Source organism: Macaca thibetana, chromosome 11, assembly GCF_024542745.1.
Source record: "Macaca thibetana thibetana isolate TM-01 chromosome 11, ASM2454274v1, whole genome shotgun sequence".
In the NCBI taxonomy this organism is placed as follows: Eukaryota; Metazoa; Chordata; class Mammalia; order Primates; family Cercopithecidae; genus Macaca; species Macaca thibetana.
This window is the reverse complement of record NC_065588.1, coordinates 74,176,979-74,202,729: the sequence shown is the minus strand read 5'-3', so window position 1 is coordinate 74,202,729 and position 25,751 is coordinate 74,176,979. Positions and strand designations below refer to the sequence as shown.

Genomic DNA, 25,751 nt, shown 5'->3' with positions numbered 1-25,751 from the left:
AATTGTGTCTTCTGTTACATGGTATTTGTAGAATGAGGGATGAGTACATAAATGAAAAAGTATGCAGCAATTTCCCTTTGTCTAAACTGTAGTAACTGGTCACTTTACCACTTTTTAAGTACTTCAGATGGTCATCTTAACACTATAAAAAGCAGCCTATTCCAATTTCAGGTAGCTCTAGTTATGGGGAACTTCTTAAACCAAAATAAAATATTTTCTTTAATTCTCGATATTTTGTCTTAGTTATATCTATTTGATAAATGAATAAGAATAACAGCAAATTTGAAACTACTTTATCACTCTGTAGAGATAATTGACTTACTGAAACTATGTACAGAATAATTTATATTAGATAGGAAGTTAGGCTAATAGGAAATCTATTAACTTCCAGAATCCACATTATATTTGTAGAACTCTGAACCTCCAGTTTCTGACAAAGAGTATTATGAAGCATATATTAGAGTCTCAGAAGGAATAAGTATTAACCTAGAATTGAGCTGAGAAAAAAGTCACCATCAGCCATCAATCTTCCCATTATATAAAAGTTATTTAACTATCTTTATATATCATATATATGTATCTGTATACACTTATATAATTTATACTAATTAACAGCAATTACCATTTTCAATTATAAAAGAGTTCTGATTGAGAATTTTGCAAGTGTACTATCGGCATTTTCCTAACCAGAATTTTCCCGGTAACAATACCTCTTATTTCTGTCATGTAGCTAGAACTGATAAGCAAAGCAAATTTCTACTAGCTTTATGATCTCAAGAGATTATTACTATTCTGACTTAATATCTCTGCTTCTTCATTTCTGGAAAATGGGGGATAACATTCTTTCTCATCAGTTTATGATGAAGTTTAAATGAGAAATTTCACATATATTTTGTGACACAAAGACTTTCACTAAGTAAACACTCAACAAATGATAATACCAACATAAAATAGTAAATTATTAGTGTTATGTCATCAAATGATTAGCAACTCCAAAAATAATTGTCAGGGATTTCATAGGAGGGATTCTTACATGGGGATAGAACAGTGAAAGTCAGAAAGAACATAAAAGGTTACATAATCCAAATGTCATGACTATAAACAAGCACCTTCCATTGAAAGCTGAAAAGAATGAATAGTAACCACTCTGCCTTTTGAGGATTTACATTACTATTTGTAAAACTGTTCTGCATTGATTTAAACACTTTGCATGAATATTACTTTGTATATAGACTTCAATGTGAAATGTTATGAGACAGTTTCAATTTCTTTATTTATTGTAGAAACAGGGTCTTACTCTGGTGTACAGGCTGGTCTCAAAGTCCTGGCCTCAAGCCATCCTCCCATCTTGGCCTCCCAAAGTGCTGGGATTACAGGCATGAACCACCATGCCAGCCATGATTTTATTTATTTTTAGCTATCGTATATTGTTGATAATAATAAAAATAATTACTGATATTAATGTAATTTACTCAAAATCTGGCTGTGTGCTAAAAATTTTACATGGGATTATTTTCTTTAATCTTTAATACAATCGATCAAGGTAGGCATCCTTTATCAATCATACTTTGTAGGATTAGAAAGTGAAGTTTAGGAAAAGCTGTTTACTATGTGGCAGATACTGTTCTACAGATAAATATCAACTAAATCTTCAAAATAGCCTAATGTGATAGCTTCTACCATTACACCTATTTCACTGATTAGGAAATTGTGGTTCAGAATCTTTACATATATGACCCAAAGTAACACAACTAATCAGTGGTGGCATTGATATTCCCACTCAGGCAACCACCACAAGATGCTGTTTCTGAACAATGGTAGAGTAAGACATATTCTATCACCGTTTTTGTGTGTTTTTTTTTTTTTTTTGAGTTTCCCTCTTGTTGCCCAGGCTGTGGTGTAATGGCACAATCTCGGCTCCCTGCAACCTCTGCCTCCCAGGTTCAAAGCATTCTCCTCCTGCCTCAGTCTTTCTGTTGCCTCTTTTCTTAGCTACTTGGCTACATTGCCTCACTTTTATAGTCTTGTTGTTAAAGAGGTCAAACGGAAACTCCAAGAGAGTGGAGAACTCATCAGGGTCACGCAGGGGATCCGCACTGTAACTTCTAAGCTGTGCTGCTGTGCTGCTTCCTGTTTTTGATACTTAAAAGTTACATTTTCAAATGGAAACCACTAAATTTGTATCCACTGGATAATTTATTGCAAACAATTTTTTTAAAAGCTTGTTGCTACTTATAGAAAGAAGCCTACTAAATTAGCAGTTCTAGATTTACACTTCCCTATGAAATTCACTTGTGATTTTTTGAAAGGATTGATGTTTTTACAGAATATATTTGTAATCCACAAGGGTGTTGAGTATGACATATTTAAAACTTCATGATTTTTTTTCTCACATTTTTGAAATGTGGATCATGATTTTGACATCTTAAATTCCGCCTTGTTAAATAGGGACCCTGGAGTCAGAAGGAGCTGCAGACTCCCATCTGATCCAAATACAAATATTTTAAATGAATTAGTACTACTGAAGTCAGAAAAGCAGCATTCAATTGTAATGTCCCAAGAGAGTAAATGAAATAATTATAATAATTTTGTTTTGCTGAGTGTATAAAAACTTCAGAAAAAAAGCACTTAGGTTCTTCATTGAGAAAAAAATAAATCAGTATAAACTGCTTTACTTTAAAAAGTTTTATATTCAAAAAATTAATAAATTTTTAAACTATACAGTTTTGATCCTTTCTTAATTATAGTGGGTCTTGTATCCTATTTGTAAAATTTTCTTTCTGTAGTTAAATTGCCAACCTGCCAGAAGGAGGGACAAAGCAGACATTATTGATCCTCAGGCCATCTCCTTACTAACCAAGCAGTGAAAAAACTGGGCGCGCAGCAGTTACTGACACATCTCTAATCGATTAAAGCAAATCACAGAACAACAGGCAAAGTGTTCTGTCTTTACCAATTGGGTGGCAGGATACATATTTTAAAATGCATAATAATGTATTTTAAATTTTTATACTGTGTATTTCATGCCTACAAAACAAAAAAGCAAAGTAAAATAAATAATAAATAAATAAAAGGTAAGAAAAAAACAAATCAATAATACAACCCAAATAAGTAATACAAATTATATATGTAACCCCTTTTACCTAGAAACCTATGCCTTGCTGGGGGAAATTAATATGAAATTTACATGGAGAAAGTAGTGCCTTATAAATAACTTTTGAAGAACATTTGCAACACATCAGGATATATAGTAAACATGATATATGCATGACCTCTGTTAATAGTTTCAACTCTACAAAGTAGTGCATGGTTCCTATTCCACAGCTGAAGAAAATGAGACTAAAGAGTATTAAGTAACTTGTCCAATGTCTTATAGCTGAAAAGTGGCAGAACTAGGAATGAAATCCACAACTTTATCATTTCAGAGGCTGCCTCTTTAACCATTATGGTATACTTTCTCCCAAAGATGACAACAAAAAAACCATAAACTCTGTAAAAGTGAGAATTATTTTAAAAGTCTGCTACTAGTAATAGAAGCAGTACGGTAGTAGCAATAATACGAATAAACGCAAGAGAACTTTGTGGCATCTGGTTTCTAGCTGGCTTTTGATAACAAGTAGTTTAATTTTGGAAGGTCTCGATTTCTGAGAGGGAATGAGAGAAGGAATGAAACTGGATCCTGTTGGAAGCTTTTTTCCAGACTAAGATTCCGCACTAAATTCTAGGCCTCTGTCTTTAGCATGAAACATTCCAAAATGACAACATAAAGCACTACTTTATCAGCCTTCCCTGTTACACTCTTTGAGTATGTAGGCCTGTAAATATATTTACAACTGTGGATAAGCAGAGGCCAACTTACCTGTAAATGAATGGTGCCACTGTCGCAGTATTCGGGTGGCTGTGTTGCTGCTGTTGAGGGAGTTGGACAGCACCATTTCCTGTGCTCTGCCCACTGCTTTGTGCCACTGTCATGGTACAGGAAGCAGAAGAGGCTTGACCAGCTTCCCTACCTTCCAAAGGGCCAGGACAGCTAGATGCACTTGCTTTCTCCATGGTTATAGGCTTAGGTAAGGACTGGGAAGGGCTCCCCTTGGTAGTCCTGAATTTCTCAGACTCTTTGTTTGCTGTGCTGCCAGGTGAAATGGTTTGCTTTGCTGTTGGAACTTTAGAGCCTGGTTTTGGAATCCCACTGGAAGATGGAATTAAGCTTTCCTTCTTGGCTGCTGTTGTCTTGCTGCCCTTGGGGATCAAGCTGGCAATTTTGGAGGTCTTTTTTGGAGCCATCTCGGTCACCTGATCCTTCTCTTCCTTGACTGGTTTTTCAGTGCAAACTTTATTTTTGTCCCTGTTCTTTTCTTCTTTTTCCTTTGGCTGTAGCAAAGACTTTTTATTGCTGAGATTTTTGCTTCCAGCTTTTGGAGGGGCCAACTTAGGTGACACTTTGGGACTGCTATTTGTTGAGCCACCACTATTCAGACCACTGTTAAAACCTTCCATTTCACCAGATTCAGAAAAGGCATCATCATCCTTCCCACCATCACTAGGTCCTGAACTGGGAGGCTGCGGGGGGCGTAAAGCAGTCCGGGCATTGACTAGCTTGAATTTCTCAAGCATGGATTTCTGTCCTGAGGGAGCAGTTTTGACCCCTTCTGAGACAGGTGGCTTCAGTCTGTCTGACGGTGGTGTGGGTGAGGTGGCTGGACTTGACTGCTTTACAGTCAACATGGTGGAGGTGGCGCTGTGTTTGACATTCATGGACTTGCTGCGCCAGGGTTTGCTGGCACTTGGAGAAGGGATGGCAGAGGCAGGAGGCTGCCCAGCAGTACTGGAAGGCTGCATGTTACCATTTACACCTGAAGACGATTGAGGTCCTTTGGAGGAATCTGGACATTGTTTAGAAGAAAAATAAAGAAAAGGCAATTAATCTTGATCATTTATATTACATAATTGAGAACTTCCAAACTATTGATGGATAGAAGTCTCTCTCCACTGAACTGAAAAGAGACATGTGGCATCAATCACTTCTCTGATGTGATTTTTTAAACATATTTCAAAAATGCAGAGTGTTTGAGAGGCATTGATTCTGGGGTACGAGGTTGGGGGAGACTATGCTTTATTTTCCCCTCTGAAATTAGTCTTACCCAAATAAATTTGCTAGTCACCGATATTCAAAGATGAGTAAAACACTATCCCTCCTCTAAGCAATTCTCTGTGTTCTTTTTCAACCACCACTGTAGCCCATACTAGTAAATGGATATTCCACCTTGCCCTATAAAAATATGTTGTATAATGAATGTTGAAAATTGGCTTAAGCTACTGGGAGTTTAGCGAATCGTTTCGTTAATTTTTAATCTGATTAATACGGGTATAACTTATAATTTAGCTTTTTGTTAATTTTATTTTAATTTGTATATTATTGAAATTTATGCTTCTATAGATCAGATAATCTACTAACCAACCTATCTATATTTATCTTTATAATAATCCTACAAGGTTCGTATTAATATTATCATCCCCATTTTACAGCTAAAGCAACTAAGGCAAGGAGAGAATAACTTGTTCATGGTCAGATAGCCTGTATTTGAACTGATTTCAGAGACTCTGCTCTTAACCAGCACACCTACAGCTGGTCAGAATAAATCAAGCTACTTTTTAAGAGTTATAGGAAGGCCGGGCGCGGTGGCTCAAGCCTGTAATCCCAGCACTTTGGGAGGCCGAGACGGGCGGATCACGAGGTCAGGAGATCGAGACCATCCTGGCTAACAAGGTGAAACCCCGTCTCTACTAAAAAATACAAAAAAATTAGCCGGGCGAGGTGGCAGGCGCCTGGAGTCCCAGCTACTCGGGAGGCTGAGGCAGGAGAATGGCCTGAACCCGGGAGGCGGAGCTTGCAGTGAGCGGAGATCCGGCCACTGCACTCCAACCTGGGCGACAGAGCAAGACTCCATCTCAAAAAAAAAAAAAAAAAAAAAAAAAGAGTTCTAGGAAAATAAATCTATTTGTCATAGAAGTATTTCATATGCACTAGACATTCCACTTGGAAGTCACATTATGATGTGAATCTTTACATGACTTTTCTAGTAAAATTAATGCTTGATTACAGTCTTATTTTTAAGAAGACAAAACTAAATTAAAGGAAGGATTTTACAATATGGTATAGAATCAAGAAAAAGAACTGAGCTTAGAGTTAAAAGACCTCCATCCAAGCGTTAACATTTGTAAACTGTAATTCTGGTCAAGTCATTTATCTTAAGTTTAATCAACCATGAATGCCTTCCTCTTTCACCCTCTGTTTTTGGGGATGAGGGGATGATTGAATTAGACACTTAAGTGGTACTGTAAACATAGAGATATTGAAAAATAAACACAAATCTGTTTTTGATGAAATGCTTAATGAAATGTTATATAAAGATATTATTTTAATACTATTCAGGAATTGGAGCTCACTCCATTTTATTAAATGCCTATAAATATAAAACCACAATGCTTTTATTTTTAAATGTCTTCTTCTTCAAAAAAAATGCCTGACCTAAAAAAAAAAGTCAGAACACATGATAAACCATATGTAATCAAGCCAATTGATACAGAATACTAGTCTTAACTCATTTTTCAGAAAAAGAAATTGACATACAACAGAAGGAAATAAAGAAGTTAGAGACGGAAAAGAAGTCAAATGGTTACAGGAATTTTTGTGTGAGATAGACAGGTTTTATTTTCTAAAAAACTAAGTGTGCCTAAAATAACATAGTTGATATTTGAAACTGATATTAACAGTAACATATTGTACACAAATATATTTATATTACATTTTCTTAAACAAATTGGTAGACTAACAATGACTTCTAATTCTTACTACCCCTCTGCAATTCCTCATTTCAATTAGCAAAGACTAATACTAATAGTATAAGACCATGCCTATATATTCTATATTTCAATCTTGCCATTCACTGAAAAGTCAAAATGCTTATATGGTATAAATTTTAAAGCATATAATGAGAAATTGATCTTTTATAAATATTCATGTAAAGTCTACTTGTGCTTATCTTTGGAATATTTATGAAAATTCATTAGATTCATACACAAACACTAAGGTGTTCTAAAAAACAGTGGATATACTGACTGATTCAAGACCAATCCTACAAGCTTCAGAAGATTCAATTACTCAAATACATTATCTTTCTGTGAAGGGATTCCAATATTTTGCTTATTATCTATGTTATAAGTACAAATAGTTTCAAGATTATTTCACCAACAGATCCCTTTCAAAGACTAATAACATTTCCTCATAATTTAAATGACTCTTAGTAGCAGATGGAGTCCACTGACTACCGACAGGTAGAAGCACCTTATTCATCAGGTGTCAGCTGTGACCTTACTTCCTCAGGGGGAAAAAATTACTCCCACACCCACCTCTGACCCCCATAGCATCGAGTCTGAATTAGGTGGCTCTTCTACTTTCTCCCATAGCTTACCATTCCTTCTATTATAGTCATTATCACTCTACTGTAACTGCCTATTGCCTCCACAATACTGTGCATTCCATGAAAGCAAAGACCATGCCTGTATTATTGTTTTATGCCATATATATAGCACCCACTACATGGCAGACACTGAAGTAAGTGCTTAACGCGTATTATCTCAATTAATCCTCCCAACAACAGCATGAACTTTCCATTATTTCCCCTATTTTATGTGTGAAAAAAAGGAGGCACAAAGAGGTTAAGTAATCTGGCCAAGGTTATACAATTGAGCACTGAACTTTGCTTGAGTTATAAGTTAATCCTGTCAACCACTATATTATACTATTCCTCAAATGCAGATGGGTAAGTTCAATGGTTTATCAATTACAACATTCCCTTGAATATACAAACACAGAAAATAGTAACTATCCAATTAATACCCTGAATAGAATTATATTAAGTGAACTTTGTTTCTCAGGTACCCAGATTCAATTAGAAACTAAGAATTTTTCCTCCAAACAAAATGAATTTTCTCAGGTTCAATGAACTGTGTACATGCCTGTGCATTTCCTACAGTGAACATAATGTTTTGCTGATTTTTGTTGAACATACAGGGATATTTTTCTACTCTTTCCAGGAAACTTAATGTTATTCAGTTCTTACTTTTTATAGAACATGAATCTAGGCACATCATCAGTTAATATTTAGAGTGACTACTCTATATAAGACATTCCAAGACACATTATAGTCTTGTAGGAGGGAAATAAATAGAGTCATAAAAGATAAATGCCACTGTATATATTAAATGTCAGGTGAGTGTCATGTGGGAAAGAAAATGGTAGAGAAGATCAGAGTTGTGAGGACTCATAGAGAGCTGTAGAATAAGATCAAAACAGGTGGTATAAGGGAGATGTATAGGTTTTTTAGCCAGAAGAAACATTTACACATATTTTTGGGGAGCTATATAAAAAATTATTCTATTTTTTAACATTTTAAAATTTTATATATATAGACACAGAGTTGGAGATAAACACAGTCCCCAAAATCAAAGCCTATTCTGCTGGACATATTGTTAAGCAGAACATGATGACATCCTATTGAAATCATCCTTACTCACACTGATCTTAAAGTCATTTGTGGCTCGGCACAGTAGCTCCTGCCTATAATCCTAGCACTTTGGGAGGCCAAGTCTGGTGGATCATTTGAGGCCAGGAGTTTGAGACAATCCTGGCCAACATGACGATACCCTATCTCTACTAAAAATACAAAAATTAGCTAGGCATGGTGGCGCACATCTGTAATCCTAGCTACTCCGGAGGCTGAGGCATGAGAATTGCTTGAACTCAGGAAGCAGAGGTTGCAGTGAGCTGAGATCTCACTGCTGCCCTCCAGCCTTGGTGACGGAGCAAGACTCTGTCTCAAAAAAAAAAAAAAAGTTATTTGAGATATTTCATATTCTATAATGAATATATTAATAATTATTACAAATGTAATTATGCTAACTGACATTTTATTGAAGGTTCTTTAACTGCATTATTTCACGACAGCCCAGTGAGGGGGGAAGGGCTCACATTCCTAATTCACATTTGTAGAAACCAGAGCTTGGTAAGCTTCATTCAATGATTTAGATACCTAATGAGGAATGTATGGTGGAGCTAGGCTTTGACCCCACATTTTGTCACTCTACAGTCCGAGCTCTGTAATTTTCTTAGAATGTCAAACATTCTAAGTGTTTAACACAGTTGTTCTCAAAACTTAAACGTGCACAAATGACACCTGGGGATCCTGTTAAATGCACACTGTGATTCAGCAGATCTGCAGTGGGCCCTGAGGTTCTGCATTGCAAACAATCTTCTGGATGATGCCGGTGCTGCTCACACACAAATCATACTTTGAGTAGCAAGGGTTGAGGAGACTCACAAATTCTGAAAACTGCTGGCCTTTTCAGTTTTAAAGGGCTGTTTCCTAAGACAGTCCCCCAAATTGCTAAGTTCATTACATGCTTCATAGCTATGCAATATTAACATTTTTCACTGAACTTTCAGAACCTTGGCTAGCTCTGAGTTTACTTGGATGTTTAGCAGTTTGCTTCAAATAATCTGTAAAACCAAAACAAACTCTTCGGGTTTTCCTAATGTCATTTTTCCTCATCTCTTTGGCCACATACTCGGTATGTATCTTCTGTGCATCTACAACTAGGTTAAGAAGTAAGAGTGTGCCTGGGAGCTTTGGTGGGGTTGAGCGGAGAGGGTACAAAAGAACCAGTCAGGATGCTTTTTTAAGTGGCTGATGAACAAGGGAATTAAGAGAAGGTGCTCTTTCCTTAGAAAAGAGAAACAAGTTGAAGACATTAGCTAGAAAGACTGCTACAGAAGTTCAAGTACAGAAGAGGAATTTCAACATCACTGCACCCAAAAATGAAACAAGAGGGACTATGAATTATGACATTCACATCCAACCCACAGTAATGGTCATAACAGCAGCTGTAAAATCATTCTCAGGCGAGTACACACATATAAGACACTTCCCGAAGCTCCGCTCTAAATCTGTCCACAGCCTGTCTCTATACAGAGGCAATGAGGTGCTTCAGATTTCATTAAGAGGGCAAATCATAGGTTGTTGTGCATCAAGAAGGCACTGGAATAACGAGTCTCTCTGGACTCCTCACAGTAAAGATTGCACAACAGCAGCTGAAATGGCAGCACCTGTAGTTTCTACAGAATGAATGTCGTCACAAATTATAATCGTGGCCATTTATATATTCAGTAATAAGTAGCCTGGTCTCAATGACATATTTCTGAATGTTGATTACTCAACTTCTGACTATGAATGAATCTCAGTATGGGGAAAATAACAGATTTCTAATGCACATATTTAAAGGCATTCCCAAAATGGATTTGTATCTTGCATTTTTATAGGTTATCTCTGCTTACAGCCTTACCTCTTGTCTATGGTCCCCAAATAGCAATTTGCTTCCACTCTGTCTCTTCTGCTTTCTCTTCTTATACCTCATCTACATTCACCATTGCCAACTCCACCATAACCAAATATTATTATTCATCTACTGCTTACTTTATTCCAAGTACTTAATAAGTACTTCATACACAGTATCTCATTTAAACCCATAATAATCTACAATATACTTAGGATCTCTCTTGTTAAAAATGAGAAAATGAAAACTTAGAAAGATAAAGTAATTTGTTTTCAATCATACATATGGAAAAATTTAGAAAAAACAAAATCTAAATGGGAACTCATTTTTGTCTGGGAACTCAATGGGAACTCAAACATTTGGAAGATTTTCACTGTCTCTTCTTTCCACATGTTTACTACATGCCAGAAATTCTGCTGAAATGGCTCTCCAGCAAGCTACATTTATCGCACAGTCAAGTTAATTGGGTAACTCCTTGTTTTCCTTCTTCTTTGGTGAGCAGGATATAAATGGGGAGAACCTCACACAAGTCACTTTATTCAGGTACTATATACCCTCTTCTTTAGCATCTTACTTGCACCCGTTCCTCTAACTTGATGTGAGAATAGATATTACTTCATACTTGCAAAAACATCTAAATTCACAGAACTAACGTCTAGTTATCTCATCTTGGAAATAAACAATATTGATGAATTGGGAACGATGCCAACCTAGTTCTAAAATTAATACATTGATGTAAATGTGGCAGTCACATCAGGCATATGGGAAGTTTATATAGAGGTTTCATTTCTCTCTGGAACCTCAGTTAGCTGTAGAGTTAGCATCACGTTACCAAGAGTGGTATCAGTCTGAGAAAGGACATAGAGATGATCATCTTAATCTGCTTATCTCTTTTTCCTCACCGAATAGTGTGTTGCTTTGATAAAAGCAAACTAGGTTTCAACTCTGAAATATAAGAAGTGACAACAAAAATGATGACAAAAGCACCATTCAATTCTGAAGTATTTCCTGCATGGCAGGCATTGTGCTCAGTGATGTAGATGGTGCCTGCTGAATATAGGATACTTTAAGCATCACAGATCATGGTGGAAAGAGGAAAATGATTAAACAATGTGGCTATGCCACTTATTTTGATAAATAATTAGGACTTTAATTTCACAACAACATACCAAATGCTTTAACAAAACCTAAGCTGAAGAAAAGTGGCATTCAAATCTAAATATGTCTTGGTATTAAGTGGCTCCTCGTGCACCTCCCCACACTGCTTTGTATAAATAATTGCTTGTGTATTGCCTCAGTCATCAATTTTATAGTGACTCAACAGAAACATGGGACGGTGTTTTATAGTGATCCTGGAAGAGCTGTTCATTCTGCACATGATTATACTGTACCATTTGCAATATCACAGTGCCCCTCTGTGGAGAGTTGTGCAATTTAGAGAAGCTTCCATTCACCCACCAGCCAGTATGTAATTTATGTACAGGTATATATACTTTGTGGACACCTCAGTATTTGTGCATGTATGCATAAACCAACAACACATATGCCCAAGTCTATTTAGTCTTACCAATTGATATATACATAGATATAAATATATATAGATATATACATATATTTTTATATATGCACCTGGTTATGGTAACTCGTGGAAAGAATTCTAAAATTCCTGAAATTATGACATTAATAATGTATTTTAGGCTTATATAAGTATCAAGTAATAAAGCAGTAAAATACATAATTAAATCACCAGTAAAGTAATATAATAACTAAAGCACATTTGCATTGGCTTGAAAACAGTTCAGTTCTTTGACTTTATTGTAATTTCAGAGTAATTTAAAAAAAACAAAGTGTTTAAGAGCTAGACATCTATATTTTAGCTGAATAAGCTGCCCGAATTTAATGACTAATGCATAATTCTCATGAACTCTGATAGCTGTATAATGTTGAATTAAAATGTTGCTAAATCCTCGGCATCCATCTTATTAATTCTGTGTTGTGTGTAAATAAAAGCAAAAGCTTCCACACCAGAAGATACCTGATTAGAATCTAGACAAAGAGAAAGAAGCCCGGTTCAGTGAGTAAACAGGTACAATGTAAGAATCACAGGAGAGAAATGGCAAAAAGATGGCAGGTAGTATCCCCTCTGGTGCCGGGGCATGTTTCTTAGCAACATCATGGAAAAACACCTCTCCATTAAGGAACTCCATCAAATGATGCATGTTTATAGATCATAATAAAGAAACTAGATTCCAAATAAAGCTATGGATAAATTCCTAATAATAAGCTTTTTTGCATTTTCAGATTTTTTAATACAAATTCTGTAAAACAAGAATGATTTCTTAAGGTAACTTGCTTCGGGCATGCAAAGTATATGTCCAAATGAACCATGGCATAGTTTCTACAATATTTGATTTACAGTTAACAGGTATTTGGTTTTTCTCAGAACATATATCTGTCTAGAGTACTCTCATACGGTGCTGGGCAAATTGACAAATGCTTGTATCAGAGTGTATTATTCATTGTCAGTTTCTGAATGGCAGGTCATCAGGAGAAGAAACTGAAGGACTCTCAAAAGAAATGCTTTACAAATGATGCTGCTTTCATTTCACCACTTGTTCTGAGAAATTTGTTTCCACGTTCCACTTCAACATAATGTTCAGATGGCAGTGAATCCCGTTTTAAGGTTTCTATTTCAGCCTTCTCTGCCAATGATAATCTACTACAATGTTCGCTGATATTTTAATTCATTTAATGAGACTGTAAAATGAGCACACTCTTTTTTCAAAGTTCATTTTTAAAATGACATTAGATGTATTTTTTGAAGTGCAGTTTGTAATTCTCTACTGACTTCTTCTCATTAAGCATCACATCACTTTTAAAAAGCTAATTTGTTTTACAATCATACATATGAAAAGCCACTGTGCTTTCAACAGTTTGTTTTTTTAATATAGAAGTGAAGCTGTTTTAATTGTGAATAAACCTTTACTATGTATAGCTTGTATAGATTCCTGAACTGATTTATGTAACTCATCCCCTCAGACTTGTTAAAGAATGTATAAAGTATATTTCCACTTAAAAACATTCAAAGAACACATTACAGATAATTTTGTTAATCCTGCCAATAAAATATCTTATTAATTTAAATATTCTTATTTTTAATAACTAAAAAGGAAAAGGAATTAGAATAAGAATATTCAAGTTAGGACTTTCTGAGTTCTATCAGTATAATACTATAACTTTTAAAAGTTCTTGATTTTTCACCTTGGTTGGTCACACCCAAGGTATATATGCAAACTAGTTTGTGATAGAGGTCAAGTCATCACCAGATAGATTTGTATATTTTTATAAACATTATTCTAGAACTATAAATCTTCATATTTAAAAAAGTTAAAACAAACATATTTATTAAAAGATGTACCATTTGAACACAGAATAGATTATAACTTTTTTTTTTTTTTGAGGCGGAGTCTCGCTCTGTCGCCCAGGCTGCAGTGCAGTGGCTCGATCACGGTTCACTGCAAGCTCTGCCTCCCAGGTTCACGCCACTCTCCTACCTCAGCCTCCTGAGTAGCTAGGAGTATAGGTGCCCGCCACCACGCCTGGCTAATTTTTTTGTATTTTTATAAACTGTTTTATATGTAATATATTATTATCTAGTTTGCTCTTATAATTTAATATAATATTTTGGAAATATAGCATGAAATAATTAATTTATAAACATTGTCATTGCATCTATTGACATAAAGTTTTAACTCCACGTTTAATAGCAAATTTCATATTGCATAGAAGACAAATTCCAGATGTCTTTGTTATATCATACGAAAACTCTTGTCTAAGGAAACGTGCTTTAGATGAGCAGACTGCATATTACATGACATCTGTCTCCACCTTGTGGTTATTATCAACATTGCTACTTTCTAATTTTGCACTACTTTCTAAGCATAGGTAGGGAAGGTATATATGAATTGAGTGGCCATGGAAAAATATTAATGCTTGTCTATCATCGGAATTTTACTTTTAGATGCCAGAAATAAGTTAAAGAAAATATTTTCACATTACAGAAAAATTCAGATAAATTAAGATATAAAAGTGTTAATTCATCGAATGAATTTCTAAGTCTATTTACAAACATTAGTAGTAATTTCTTGCAAGAATATTAATAACGGTGGTATCATGTTGCTTAATTGGACACTTTGGCAGCCTAATTAACACATCTTTATTTCTGAGCCTGTTAGCTTCCCCTAGAAATTTCCCACATGTAAAGGAAGTTTTAGCCTGAACTTGTATAATATTTTTAAGAAAAGTTAGGAAATGAGGGCATTATTTTTTCTGGTGAGGAAATGTCATCTCCCTCAGCCCCAGGAAGACTATAAGTCTTTGGTAGTATTTCTTGTGATCTTAAATCTAAAATTTTGTTTTACATTTTAAAGAAAACATTCCTAACTTCCAAATACACACTTTTATTTTTTCATTTTCCATTTAACTCAAGAGCTTAGGATATTACAATCTTAACACACACTGCTCTACTCTCAAGGGTTTAAAGTCTGTCCACTTTTGCTTTAGGCAAAAGGGAATATTCACACAAGAGTGTCTTGCTTCTAGATCACATCTATCCGTTCACATTTGAGTAAGAGGAAGTTGTCTAATCATTTGCCTATATGAAACAATTCACAATTATCTATTTTGAGCAAAAACGTTTGCACATGGTTGAATTATTCGATCACAATTTGCCAAATGTTCTACTAACTAAACATTTGTGCCACTTTTTAATTTCATGTGTTTTTCCATGTAGAGCCTAACACTCTGAAGAAAAGTTTGAAGTTCTATTGATTTGAAAATACTTCCTCAAAATCCAGTAGAACACCCTAGTTCCTCACACAGCCATACTACTTAAAACAGCACAAGTTCTTCATTTCCTCATGATTGAGGTGTAAACTACACATACTCGTCCCCGTCCTCCCTGCTACTCGGTGACAAGCATCAAATCAGCACCTCTTTAAATACCCACTTTGTACATCACAGAGAACTGTGCAGCATACGACTCATTTATAATATGCCTTTAACAGACACTCTCACTTAATGTCCTTGATTTTGTGATATGATATTTATGTTATGCACTATTTCAAGAAAACAAAACAAATGTGAATAATTTGTCTTTTGGGGAAAACTGAGGTCATTATATCTCTGGGATCTGCTGCTTGCAAAGATAAAAACCTACTGTAATTATGTTTCAACTTAACTGCCAGAAACACTTATGACTCTTAACTGAAGCTAAGAATTCAAATAAATTCAGTATGGCTTTATGATTTCAGGATACATTTTCAAAAACATAAAAAGACATAAGAAAATGTGATTTACAAGCATTTGGAAGGACCTGTTTTTAAAAAACAGTATTTATACTTCATATATAACTAACAACTTAAAATAAATGAGTTTATTTGTTTAAAGTGTTTTTCAGATCAGAAAACTGGCAGTCAGGAGGGGACAGTTAGGAAACATAAAGAAACTCCACTGATAACATCTCTAGGCCCAAAGCTGTTAGGCTGCTCAAATATTAGATTTAGCATGGAATTCACAAGACTCATGTTAGACTTGTGTCATAATGATGTAACAAACACTTACCTTTTTCGTTTCCATTTGCATAATTTGGAGGCTTGTTTTTGTCAATGCTGTTAAAGCTCTGACTTCTCCTATTTAAATTAGAGGCTCCCTGGACCTTGCTGCTGCTGCCTGCAGCAGGCACCCTAGAGGGCCCTGGAAGCCTGAAATAGTAGGAGAAAAATTACATCATTATTGTACATTACAAAAAAGGTAAGGAGCAGGAGGTGCTGAGTAGGGACATAAAAGTCAGAAATTTACAACATAGGATGTTCTAAAATATATTTAGCAGAAAATGGTGATAGAAGTGACAAATAAATAGCTAAGCCCGATGTTCGAGATCTTCAGAAAAATCTTGTTTCACTTTTCAATAAACATGTCCCTCCATAATTATAATAATATAGAATAATTAAAACAAACCTTAACTAAAAACAGTCATACTCACCCCATCCCTGATAAATAAAACTTTGCCTTAAAAGTACTATAACAATTACATGAAAAGTAAAGGAAACAGTAACACTTAACTTTATATTCTGAGCATATTCATCAGCTATTTCAGTTATTAAGTTGTTCTTTTCAGTGTATAAGGCATTTGTTTTTATTGTAGGTAGTTATATAGTAAGTTTTCTTGGATATTAATCACAAGAAAGCTACTGAACAAGAGGGAATAGCTAATGCTCACTGAATATCTAAAGAGGGAATAGCTAATGCTCACTGAATATCTAAGTTACTTAGCTACACTAATGAAAACATGGTACCAAGACCCAGGTCATGAGTTAAAGTATATTTCACTGGTCTGCCACACAAAAAACCTCTTTCATTTTCTTGACAAAAATAAGCATCCAGACTTAGCTGCTTATCTCACAAGTTTGGCCAACTGATCACAGAGGAGATAAAACAAGAAAAGATGCAGATCTCAGAAGAAAATCACTGTTAGCTGGATGACAATTTAAAATATGCTTACATGTAGTGACAATAGCTTTAGCTACTCTTTGTGTATGAATGATAGGATATGAAGAAATATTAACAGACTATCTTATAATTAGAGGTGGTTTGACTGGAGGTTATAACTTACTGTTGCCTTATTTGAACTAAAATATCAGTTTGGATCATTCATTTCACTCTTAAGCAATTTCCAAATTAAAATTTCAGTGACCAATTATGTAATGAATTGTGCCTAAAATATGCAATTACTAGATTTTGATTTTATACTACTAATATATATTCTATAGGTATATTTAATCTATAAATTAAAAATTAGACATGAAGAACTAATATTGACGTTCTTTTTTGTTTTTGTTTTTGTTTTCTTGAGACAGGGTCTCACTCTGTTGCCCAGACTGGAGTACAGTGGCACGATCTCAGCTCACTGCAACCTTTGTCTCCAGGGTTGAAGCGATTCTCCTGCCTCAGCCTCTGAGTAGTTAGGATTACAGGCATTTGGCTATCATGCTCGGCTCATCTTTGTATTTTGGTAGAGACGGGGTTTCCCCATGTTGGCTAGGCTAGTCTCAATCTCCTGACCTCAAGTGATGCCGCCTCGGCCTCCCAAAGTGTTGGGATTACAGGTGTGAGCCACCGCATCTGGCCGAGAACTAATAATGACATTCTAAGATCTATTTAGAAAATATGATATTGAAAGTTTTGTTCAGTATTTGCTGCCACCATATGAATGTCACTGTGTACTACTCTGAAAATTTTTATTTGAAAGGAAAACAGGAATTCAAAATCTACAAATATAGCACTATTTTTTATAATCATCTTTTATAAATTTTTTAAAGCAAAGATTATTAATGTCTCTCATATTGGTATCCGATATACCAAAATTTCACAATCCAGCTGTTACATGCTCAACATTTTACTCACCTTTATACTACTACTTGATTATATCATTTTCATAGAATATTAGAACATCAAACCACCTTCAGAAAATATAAGTGCTTTTATAACAGTAACGGTCATTATAAAATAGAATGAACATCAGAGAATAAAAAAAACAAATACCAACTTAAAAACAAAACCGTTGATTTCTTAGAATGGTTAATAGCTTCAAAATGTGAATTATATTTTAGTGTTTAAATACATATGGCTGAAAATAATCCCTTTAACTATTTTGCTAATTGGACATTGTGTCATATAAAAGATTAGAATATTTTCCAAATGATTCCAGCATTTAACTTTTGTTCAAGTGAATCTACAAGGATTTGTTAGGTATAGCACAATAACCAGAGATGCTAGGAATTTACAGAACCAGTGATTGCACTCTGTTGAAGGAAACCAACTAATGAATTTGGCCAAGTGTCCTAATCATAATAAATCTGAGAACTATTTTTGTAGACATAGGCATAGGCTTAGAAAGTTCATTCCAAACTCGCACATATAAACAAATTTTGTCACAAAACTTGCTGCTTGTAATGTGAATTGACCTGTTTCCAGAAAATAATTAAAATACATTTTAATCTTTACTGCAATCCATGAAGTCAAATGATCTTCAGTCCTTAGAAGAACAAATTAAAACAAATTTAAAAATACATTTGCTCTTCTCATTACCCTACTTTGACAGGTGGCCAGGGCAGGCCTTCAGATTATTCATCAAAGTAATAAAAAGGGAAATGAGATGAAGCAGAGAGGAGGGAGAGAGGGAGAGGGGGAGAGAGGGAGAGAGGGAGAGACGGGGAGAGGGGGAGAGGGGGAGAGAGAGGGGAAGAGAGAGAGAGAGAAAGAGAGAGAGAAAGAGAGAGAAAGAGAGAGAGAGAGAGAGAGATCTATCAAAATACAGTACTTAAAAATATTTTATATGCTGGCCGGGCGCAATGCCTCACACCTGTAATCCCAGCACTTTGGGAGGTCGAGGTGGGTGGATCATGAGGTCAGGAGATCGAGACCATCCTGGCTACCACGGTGAAACCCCGTCTCTACTAAAAATACAAAAACTAGCCAGGTGAGGTGGCGGGCGCCTGTAGTCCCAGCTACTTGGGAGGCTGAGGCAGGAGAATGGCATGAACCCGGGAGGCGGAGCTTGCAGTGAGCTGAGATCCGGCCACTGCACTCCAGCCTGGGCGACAGAGCGAGACTCCGTCTCAAAACAAAAACAAAAACAAAAACAAAAACAAACAAACAAACAAACAAAAAAATGCTCATTGTGCATAGCAGGTCACTGTTCCTTACCCATCATAATTTATATCATTTATTCTAGTTTTTAATTAAATACCTTTTAAATTTGTCTTTCCAGAATCATGTTGGCTACTCTGGAAATGAATATAACTTAGAAAGCCAAGGCAAGGGGAAAGACACCTACCTCCAGTCAAAGCATCAGACGCATTCCTTGTGGTCAAACATTGCATAATACGATTTATCAATGGAACAATAGCTAATAAACCACTGCTGGATACTTCCCCAGTGAGTAAGATGACACAAAGGATCACATACTAATCAGAGGTGCAAAACTCTTGCTGCGGCTGTATTCAGCTGTTCCATGCTACCATCATGCCTTCAGCAACTTAACATTTTTTAAAAATCAAACTCTTTCAAAACATTTTTATAGGTCATTATTTTCCAAACAGTACATAAGGTACTGTCATTTATTATAACAGGCTGTCTTTATTATACCTATGTCATAAAGAAGCAAAAAAATTAAACTATTATAGATAGAAGAACAGTCCAGACTGACCTGGTACTAACTTCCCCACTAAAATCTACCAATGCTTTTCAGTTCTCCATTAAAATGTGCAATAATGAATGCATGCCCATCTCAAAAAGCAATTACAATTTTGTTGTATGACTTCCAGATTATGTGACTTGGAAAGAATTGGGCATTCAAAGTAATGGTTTTCTTGATTGATTCTAAACCTAGAACCTAGAGTTCAGCCCAGTTATAGCACTACATATAACTAAACTAAAAAAAATGCCAAAACCCATGTAATTATCTAACAGAAACACACTCATCCCTGAGACTGTGTATGAAAATCTTCCTGGAAAACTTTAGTGCTCTAAACTTCTCATTCAGAAGTGCATCATTAAAAAAAAAAAAAAAAAGATAGGACAAAATATCACTGGGTATTTACTTGAATATCACTAAGAAGCAATAAATTAGAGAATATTAACTGACCTAGTAGGCTTTTTTTGACTGGTTGCAATTCCACTGTGATTAGACTGAGTTGCATATCTGGCTGCCAGACTGTATGAGGAGAAACAGAGAAATTGAATTAAAGAGATTCTTTGAACATGGAAGGAAAGCACAAACTTACAAGAAAACGATGAATTAATGAAATGCAATTGGAACACGTATAAACATGTATAAAGAACAAATTAATTAGAAAATTATGGTAATGTTATATGTCCGACATGACCTTGGATTATGAATGTACTATGAAATAATGCAGCACACACCTTGTCATAAAATGTGTTATCACTGACTTTGCAGTTATGGCCGTGTAATATTATTAATATTTTAAAAATAGTATTATTTCATCATATAAAAAATTCAACCTTGTAAATGACTGTGAAATTCAGGGAAACTAAAGTTTCACTGACATGATGAAAGATCACTTTCTTAAAAAGTTTAAAACGAAAAAGAAGAGTGTGGGATGACAATCATTAGTTCCTTTTGTAAACTCTTCTAATTTGCTTTTTTCAATCTAAATATTATTTTGAAAGTCAAGTGATTAAATAATCTGGTTTCTGTCTAATAAGTTATTGCTGGCCTCTAGGACTAGATTATTTTCAAGGGAGTAAACAATAAAAGATGTTTTGTCTCAGGGAAGATCGATATACAAACAGAAATTAAAGTGGGCTTAAGTTCTTCATAAACAAACTTAACAAATACTCATGACAACTTCTGGGCATTCTGTAATTACATGTCTCAATGATTTTTTAAATTAAAATATTTGTTCAAAGGCACACAAGAAAGCATGATTTAAGCCATATTTTGAAGAGCAATACTTTATAAATAAAATGCACATTTACACATTAACTTCAACTGATCTCTGAGTTACCTAAGAGTTCTGGAATCAGTGTTCTGAAAGATATAGTTAGACCCGATAAACCCAGGACATGTTCACATAGCCTGTGATGGTCATGGGTTGATGCCCAAGTGGAGAATCACTTCTCAGATGAATTGGGATGGCTCTACATGAACCCAGTTGCTGTGCATGCACAGTTTTCAAGGCCTCCAAGGAAACAAGAACAACATGGGGGTGTTGGAATCAGGGTGGGGTCACTTGGAGCCCTGCTGCAGTTGATCCAATTGCTTCTCTGCCAAGCAGGGGGTATTTTAGTCAAGGAAATGATTACTTAGGATGATGATGTGTTTACTAAGATAACTTTTACTACACCGAGCTAGGCTGTGGTGGGAGCTTGCAGGTCCTTAAAATTGCCTGGCTTGAGGGAAATATATCCTCATATAGAGGGAGCTTTCAGATTCACAGAGTACATTCGGCATGTGATAAATTGTTATTTGTGTATAACACAATCTGTATTCTAACTACACTGAGCACCAAAACAACTGGCCACAACTGGCTAAACTACTTCAGTAATAATACTATCAGAAAGTAATTCAGAAATAAAAACCAAACTGTCTCAATTCAGTGAAATAGCATTTTGAAAACTAAAGAATAAAAACATGCAAAGTGAGGAAAAACCTTTTGTGAACTTCTCAGTCTACTTCTCAATTCAAGAGTAAGAGAACTATCTGTTTACCGCTATGTCTACCCTACTTTCTCTAAATTGAACACACCTATTAGCAAAATAGATGACAATGAAACAATATATTTTCTTTTAGTGAACTGAAGCCACCTTATTGGTCTCCCCACCTCATGATTTTAAAGAAGTGCCATAATATAATTCTTAGCATAGAACTGGAAAAACAACAACAAAGTCCATAAAGTTTTAATGATTGGGCCAAAATCAATTTCATTTTATGGTCCATGTGTGTTTTCTGATTTATTATATAAGAATACTCTACTTTGAACCTGAATTCTTACACCAAACCCTCTCACTGTAATCCCTTAAAAGGTAGCTTCTGTCCTGCTTTCTTGCACTGGTGAAGCTGTTATCTTGAAGTGTTTTCTTCAAAGTTCACTGTGTTCTAAAGTCTTTGTATTTAACCATGTTGGTCCCTGCTCCTTTTTGAGCCTCTCCTATTCATAGACTGGCATTCCAGGAAGCTGACCCAATTAATTCACCATCATTTTTGTCCCACTGTCTCTTTCCTTTTTGGGGTCCTTGCTTCCCCACCTCTTAAAGGCATGTTATTTTTCCTTCAAGAGTATGTCCTCTTTCCTCAAATATTTTCATGCATTGTTTACTTAGTAATTCACTATATACTAAGATTTAAACTAAAATTCTACTCCTAAAATTAACCTCTGTTCATATTCCCATCCATCAGTACCAACTGAAAGACCTGTCCATTTACGTGTGCATCAAACTCACCACATCAACTCTCCATTCTCCTTCTTTTATTCCCCAGCTCTCAATAAGCTCCTTCCTAAAATTTCTTTATTTCTATCCACAGGACCACAATTTTCTTAATAATATAGGCTGAAAACCTCAACAGCTGACTCTTTCCATTTCCCCTTCAATTATTACAGAGGAGAAATCAATACCTAGTCATACTAATTCAATATCTACAATTCCATCTGTACCTGTGTTTTCCATCAATTCCGATGTTTATTACTCTAACTCAAGCCTTGAATACGTCCCACGATACCTCTGACCTAGAGAAATTCAAATGTTGTATTGCTAATCTAATTCATACCTCAGAATCAAATATTTGAATTGAAATGAATGTATGTAGGCTTGTGTCTTGATATTACTGTGTGTCTCAAATAGAGAAGTGAAATTATAGGTGAAGGAAGCAAAGGTCAAAGCCATACAATAAATTTTCTAAAACATGCAGCTAATTAGTGAAGATTCAAAGTAAATTTTGATATTCAAGATCCTCTAAAAAAATCTTCATTTCTTTTTTTGAGACGGAGTCTTGCTCTGTCACCCACGCTGGAGTGCAGTGGCATAATCTCGGCTCACTGCAACCTCCGCCTCCTGGGTTCAAGCAATTCTCTTGCCTCAGCCTCCCAAGTAGCTGGGATTACAGGCACCCACCACCACGCCTGGCTACTTTTTGCATTTTTAATAGAGGCAGTGTTTCGCCATGTTGGCCAAGATGGTCTCAAACTCCTGACCTCTTGATCTGCTCACCTCGGCCTCCCAAAGTCCTGGGATTACAGGTGTGAGACACTGCACCCAGCCTTATAAAATATTCTTATGTTTCTATGTTTATGTTCTACTATCTTTGTCACAGGATAAAAGACAAGAGGGGTTTTTATCTCACTTGTACTTTTCTATTTTTCTGTGCCTTTACTCATGCTATAACTCCTATGGGAATACTCCCTACCTGTGTCTATTATACCAAATTCTAACCATTTTTCAAGTATCGCCTTAAATTACACCAAGTCTATGCAACATTTTATCGCCTTCTAGACACATATTAAATCTCTAAGCTTTCATAACTATGCTTTGTACCCTTTTATGTAATGCAAAAATTTAATTTAACTTTAGTTATTTAAATTTATAAACATAATGTGATTTCTTCAAGGCAATCTCTTCATCAAATGTACCAGTACTATCATAGATATTGGAAATTTGCCTACTCTTGTCTCTTAAAAAATAAAACTAGGCCGGGCACAGTGGCTCACATTGGTAATCCCGGCACTTTGGTAGTCTGAGGCAGGTGGATCACAAGGTCAGGAGTTTCAGACCAGCCTGGCCAACATGGTGAAACCCCATCTCTACTAAAAATACAAAAATTAGCTGGGCCTGGTGGAGCCTGTAATCCCAGCTGCTTTGGAGGCTGAGGCAGGAGAATTGCTTGAATCCAGGAGGCGGAGGTTGCGGTGAGCCTAGATAGCACCATTGCACTCCAGCCTGGGCGACAGAGTGAGACTCTGCTCGGAAAAAATAAAAAATTAAATAAAGAAATAATAAAACTAATACATTTTGAAAACATAGTATGTCATATGTCACCAAACCAGCACCGTAAGTGTTGTCACAGGAAGTCTATTATTAACACAATTAATAGAGACATATTTTCAAAGATCTATATTACAGAAATACAATAATAAAAACACAGACAGTGGAGCACTCAATAGGACAAATGACCCAATTTCTTTAACAAATAAATTGCAAGAAAAATTATGAAGAGAAAACTTATAGAGTCTTATAAGAACTTAAAACCAATTGTAATGTACAGAAGCTTATTTGAATTCTGACTCAAATAAACAACTGTTCAACTTTATGAGAAAATTGAGAAAATTTTAACACTAGGATGTTAAATGAAACTAAGTAATTAATATTAATTTTTTAAGTGTGATAATTATGTTGAATTGTTGAAACTGGCCTAAATGTCCCATAAAATTGATGTTATAATTTCTTTTGAATAAACATAGAAATTGATCCTCACAGTTTTAAAATTTGAGCAACTTATATTTGTTTTATCTGAGTTCCTTTTCTCAGGAAACTGACCATTAGGGCTCTCAGATAGGATCAAGAAACTGAAACTTACCAGATCACCACATCTAGACAATGAGATGCCAGGGCCCTCATTTGTCATGATTACTTTCTTACTCATTGCTAATTCCTGTTTTCCTAACAGATGACCTATTTCCTGTTGACCAACTTTTCTTCCTTACCTTTCCCTAATTCCTGCTTTTCCACATGTAGCCAGTTCCTTCCCCACTACATAAACCCCCCGTTTTAGTTGATTGGAGAGGTGAATTTGAGACTGATCTCCCATTCTTGTCAGCTGCAGCAACTGAGTAAAGTCTTCTCCCTTGGAAATTCTTGTTATTTTAGTGATTGGCTTACTGTGCAACAGAGAGCAGGACCTAGACTAAACCCCTGGTGTTTGAATAATATTGTAAGTATATTAAAAAATAAACTCTATCTTTCACAGATATATATTTAATTTTTTTAACAAAATGAGGTGAATAGCTGATTTGAAATAGTCAATAGTGGAATTGGGAGCTTGGAATGGTTGGATATGAATTTTAAAAAAGGTAAATTGTGAGGTGATAATGGTTAAGTCAGATTGACAGATCCATGAGAAATTTAAATGGAATTCAGTATGTTTTTAAAAAGCAGAATAAGAACTATTCTTATTATCCTCTCGAAAGTAATTTATCTGCCAAGTATAACTGCCACAAATGCTTAGTATATAAAAAATTGTTTATGTTTGATTTATTTATAAGGCAACTTCACTATTCCGTGGATCTATTTTCCAGTATAGAGAATAAATATTATTTCACCAATTAACCCATTGGTCTTATCAATTTCATGATTTTTGTCCTTTATTTTTCATGATCTCAGCTACTAACAGACTACATTGTACCAACTGCATTTCTAAGGGGCACCTAGTCAAAAGTCACTGGCCTATTGCTACATAAGTGTCTGCCACTCTCAGATGTTTATAGATCAAGAAGCATGGACTCCTTGGACTCCTTGGAAGAACAATTTATTTTTGTTTGTTTGTTTGGTTGGTTGGTTGGTTGGTTTTAGCTAGCTCTTTAGCTTCCACAGGAAGCCCAATGGGCAAAGTGTTTGGTTTGGCCTAATACCTAATGTTTATGAAATATCGTGTAAAGGTAAAGGCACCATACACACTTGTATTTATGTGTAAGCTAGTGAGACATTTGTTAATTGCTGGTTCTAATTATAGTTTTACTGCCATCCTGTTTTTATGTCCTTAGTAACTACACTTAAATGTCTGT

At 35.4% G+C, this 25,751-nt stretch overlaps 1 protein-coding gene across 9 annotated transcripts in view; it reads right to left on the bottom strand.

Annotated features, from left to right (window-relative positions):
• The window catches only part of NAV3 (neuron navigator 3), an 890,032-nt gene that overhangs the window by 197,082 nt on the left and 667,199 nt on the right, over positions 1-25,751 (bottom strand). For 8 of the 9 annotated variants that reach the window (XM_050749287.1, XM_050749288.1, XM_050749281.1 and 5 more), the window contains 3 exons: positions 20,099-20,167; positions 16,015-16,154; positions 3,860-4,883 (listed from right to left, as the gene is read on the bottom strand). In XM_050749287.1, coding sequence (XP_050605244.1) covers positions 3,860-4,883; positions 16,015-16,154; positions 20,099-20,167 — 1,233 coding nt within the window. The remainder of the gene's footprint in view (positions 1-3,859; positions 4,884-16,014; positions 16,155-20,098; positions 20,168-25,751) is intronic. The other variant, XM_050749286.1, reaches the window with a different exon arrangement.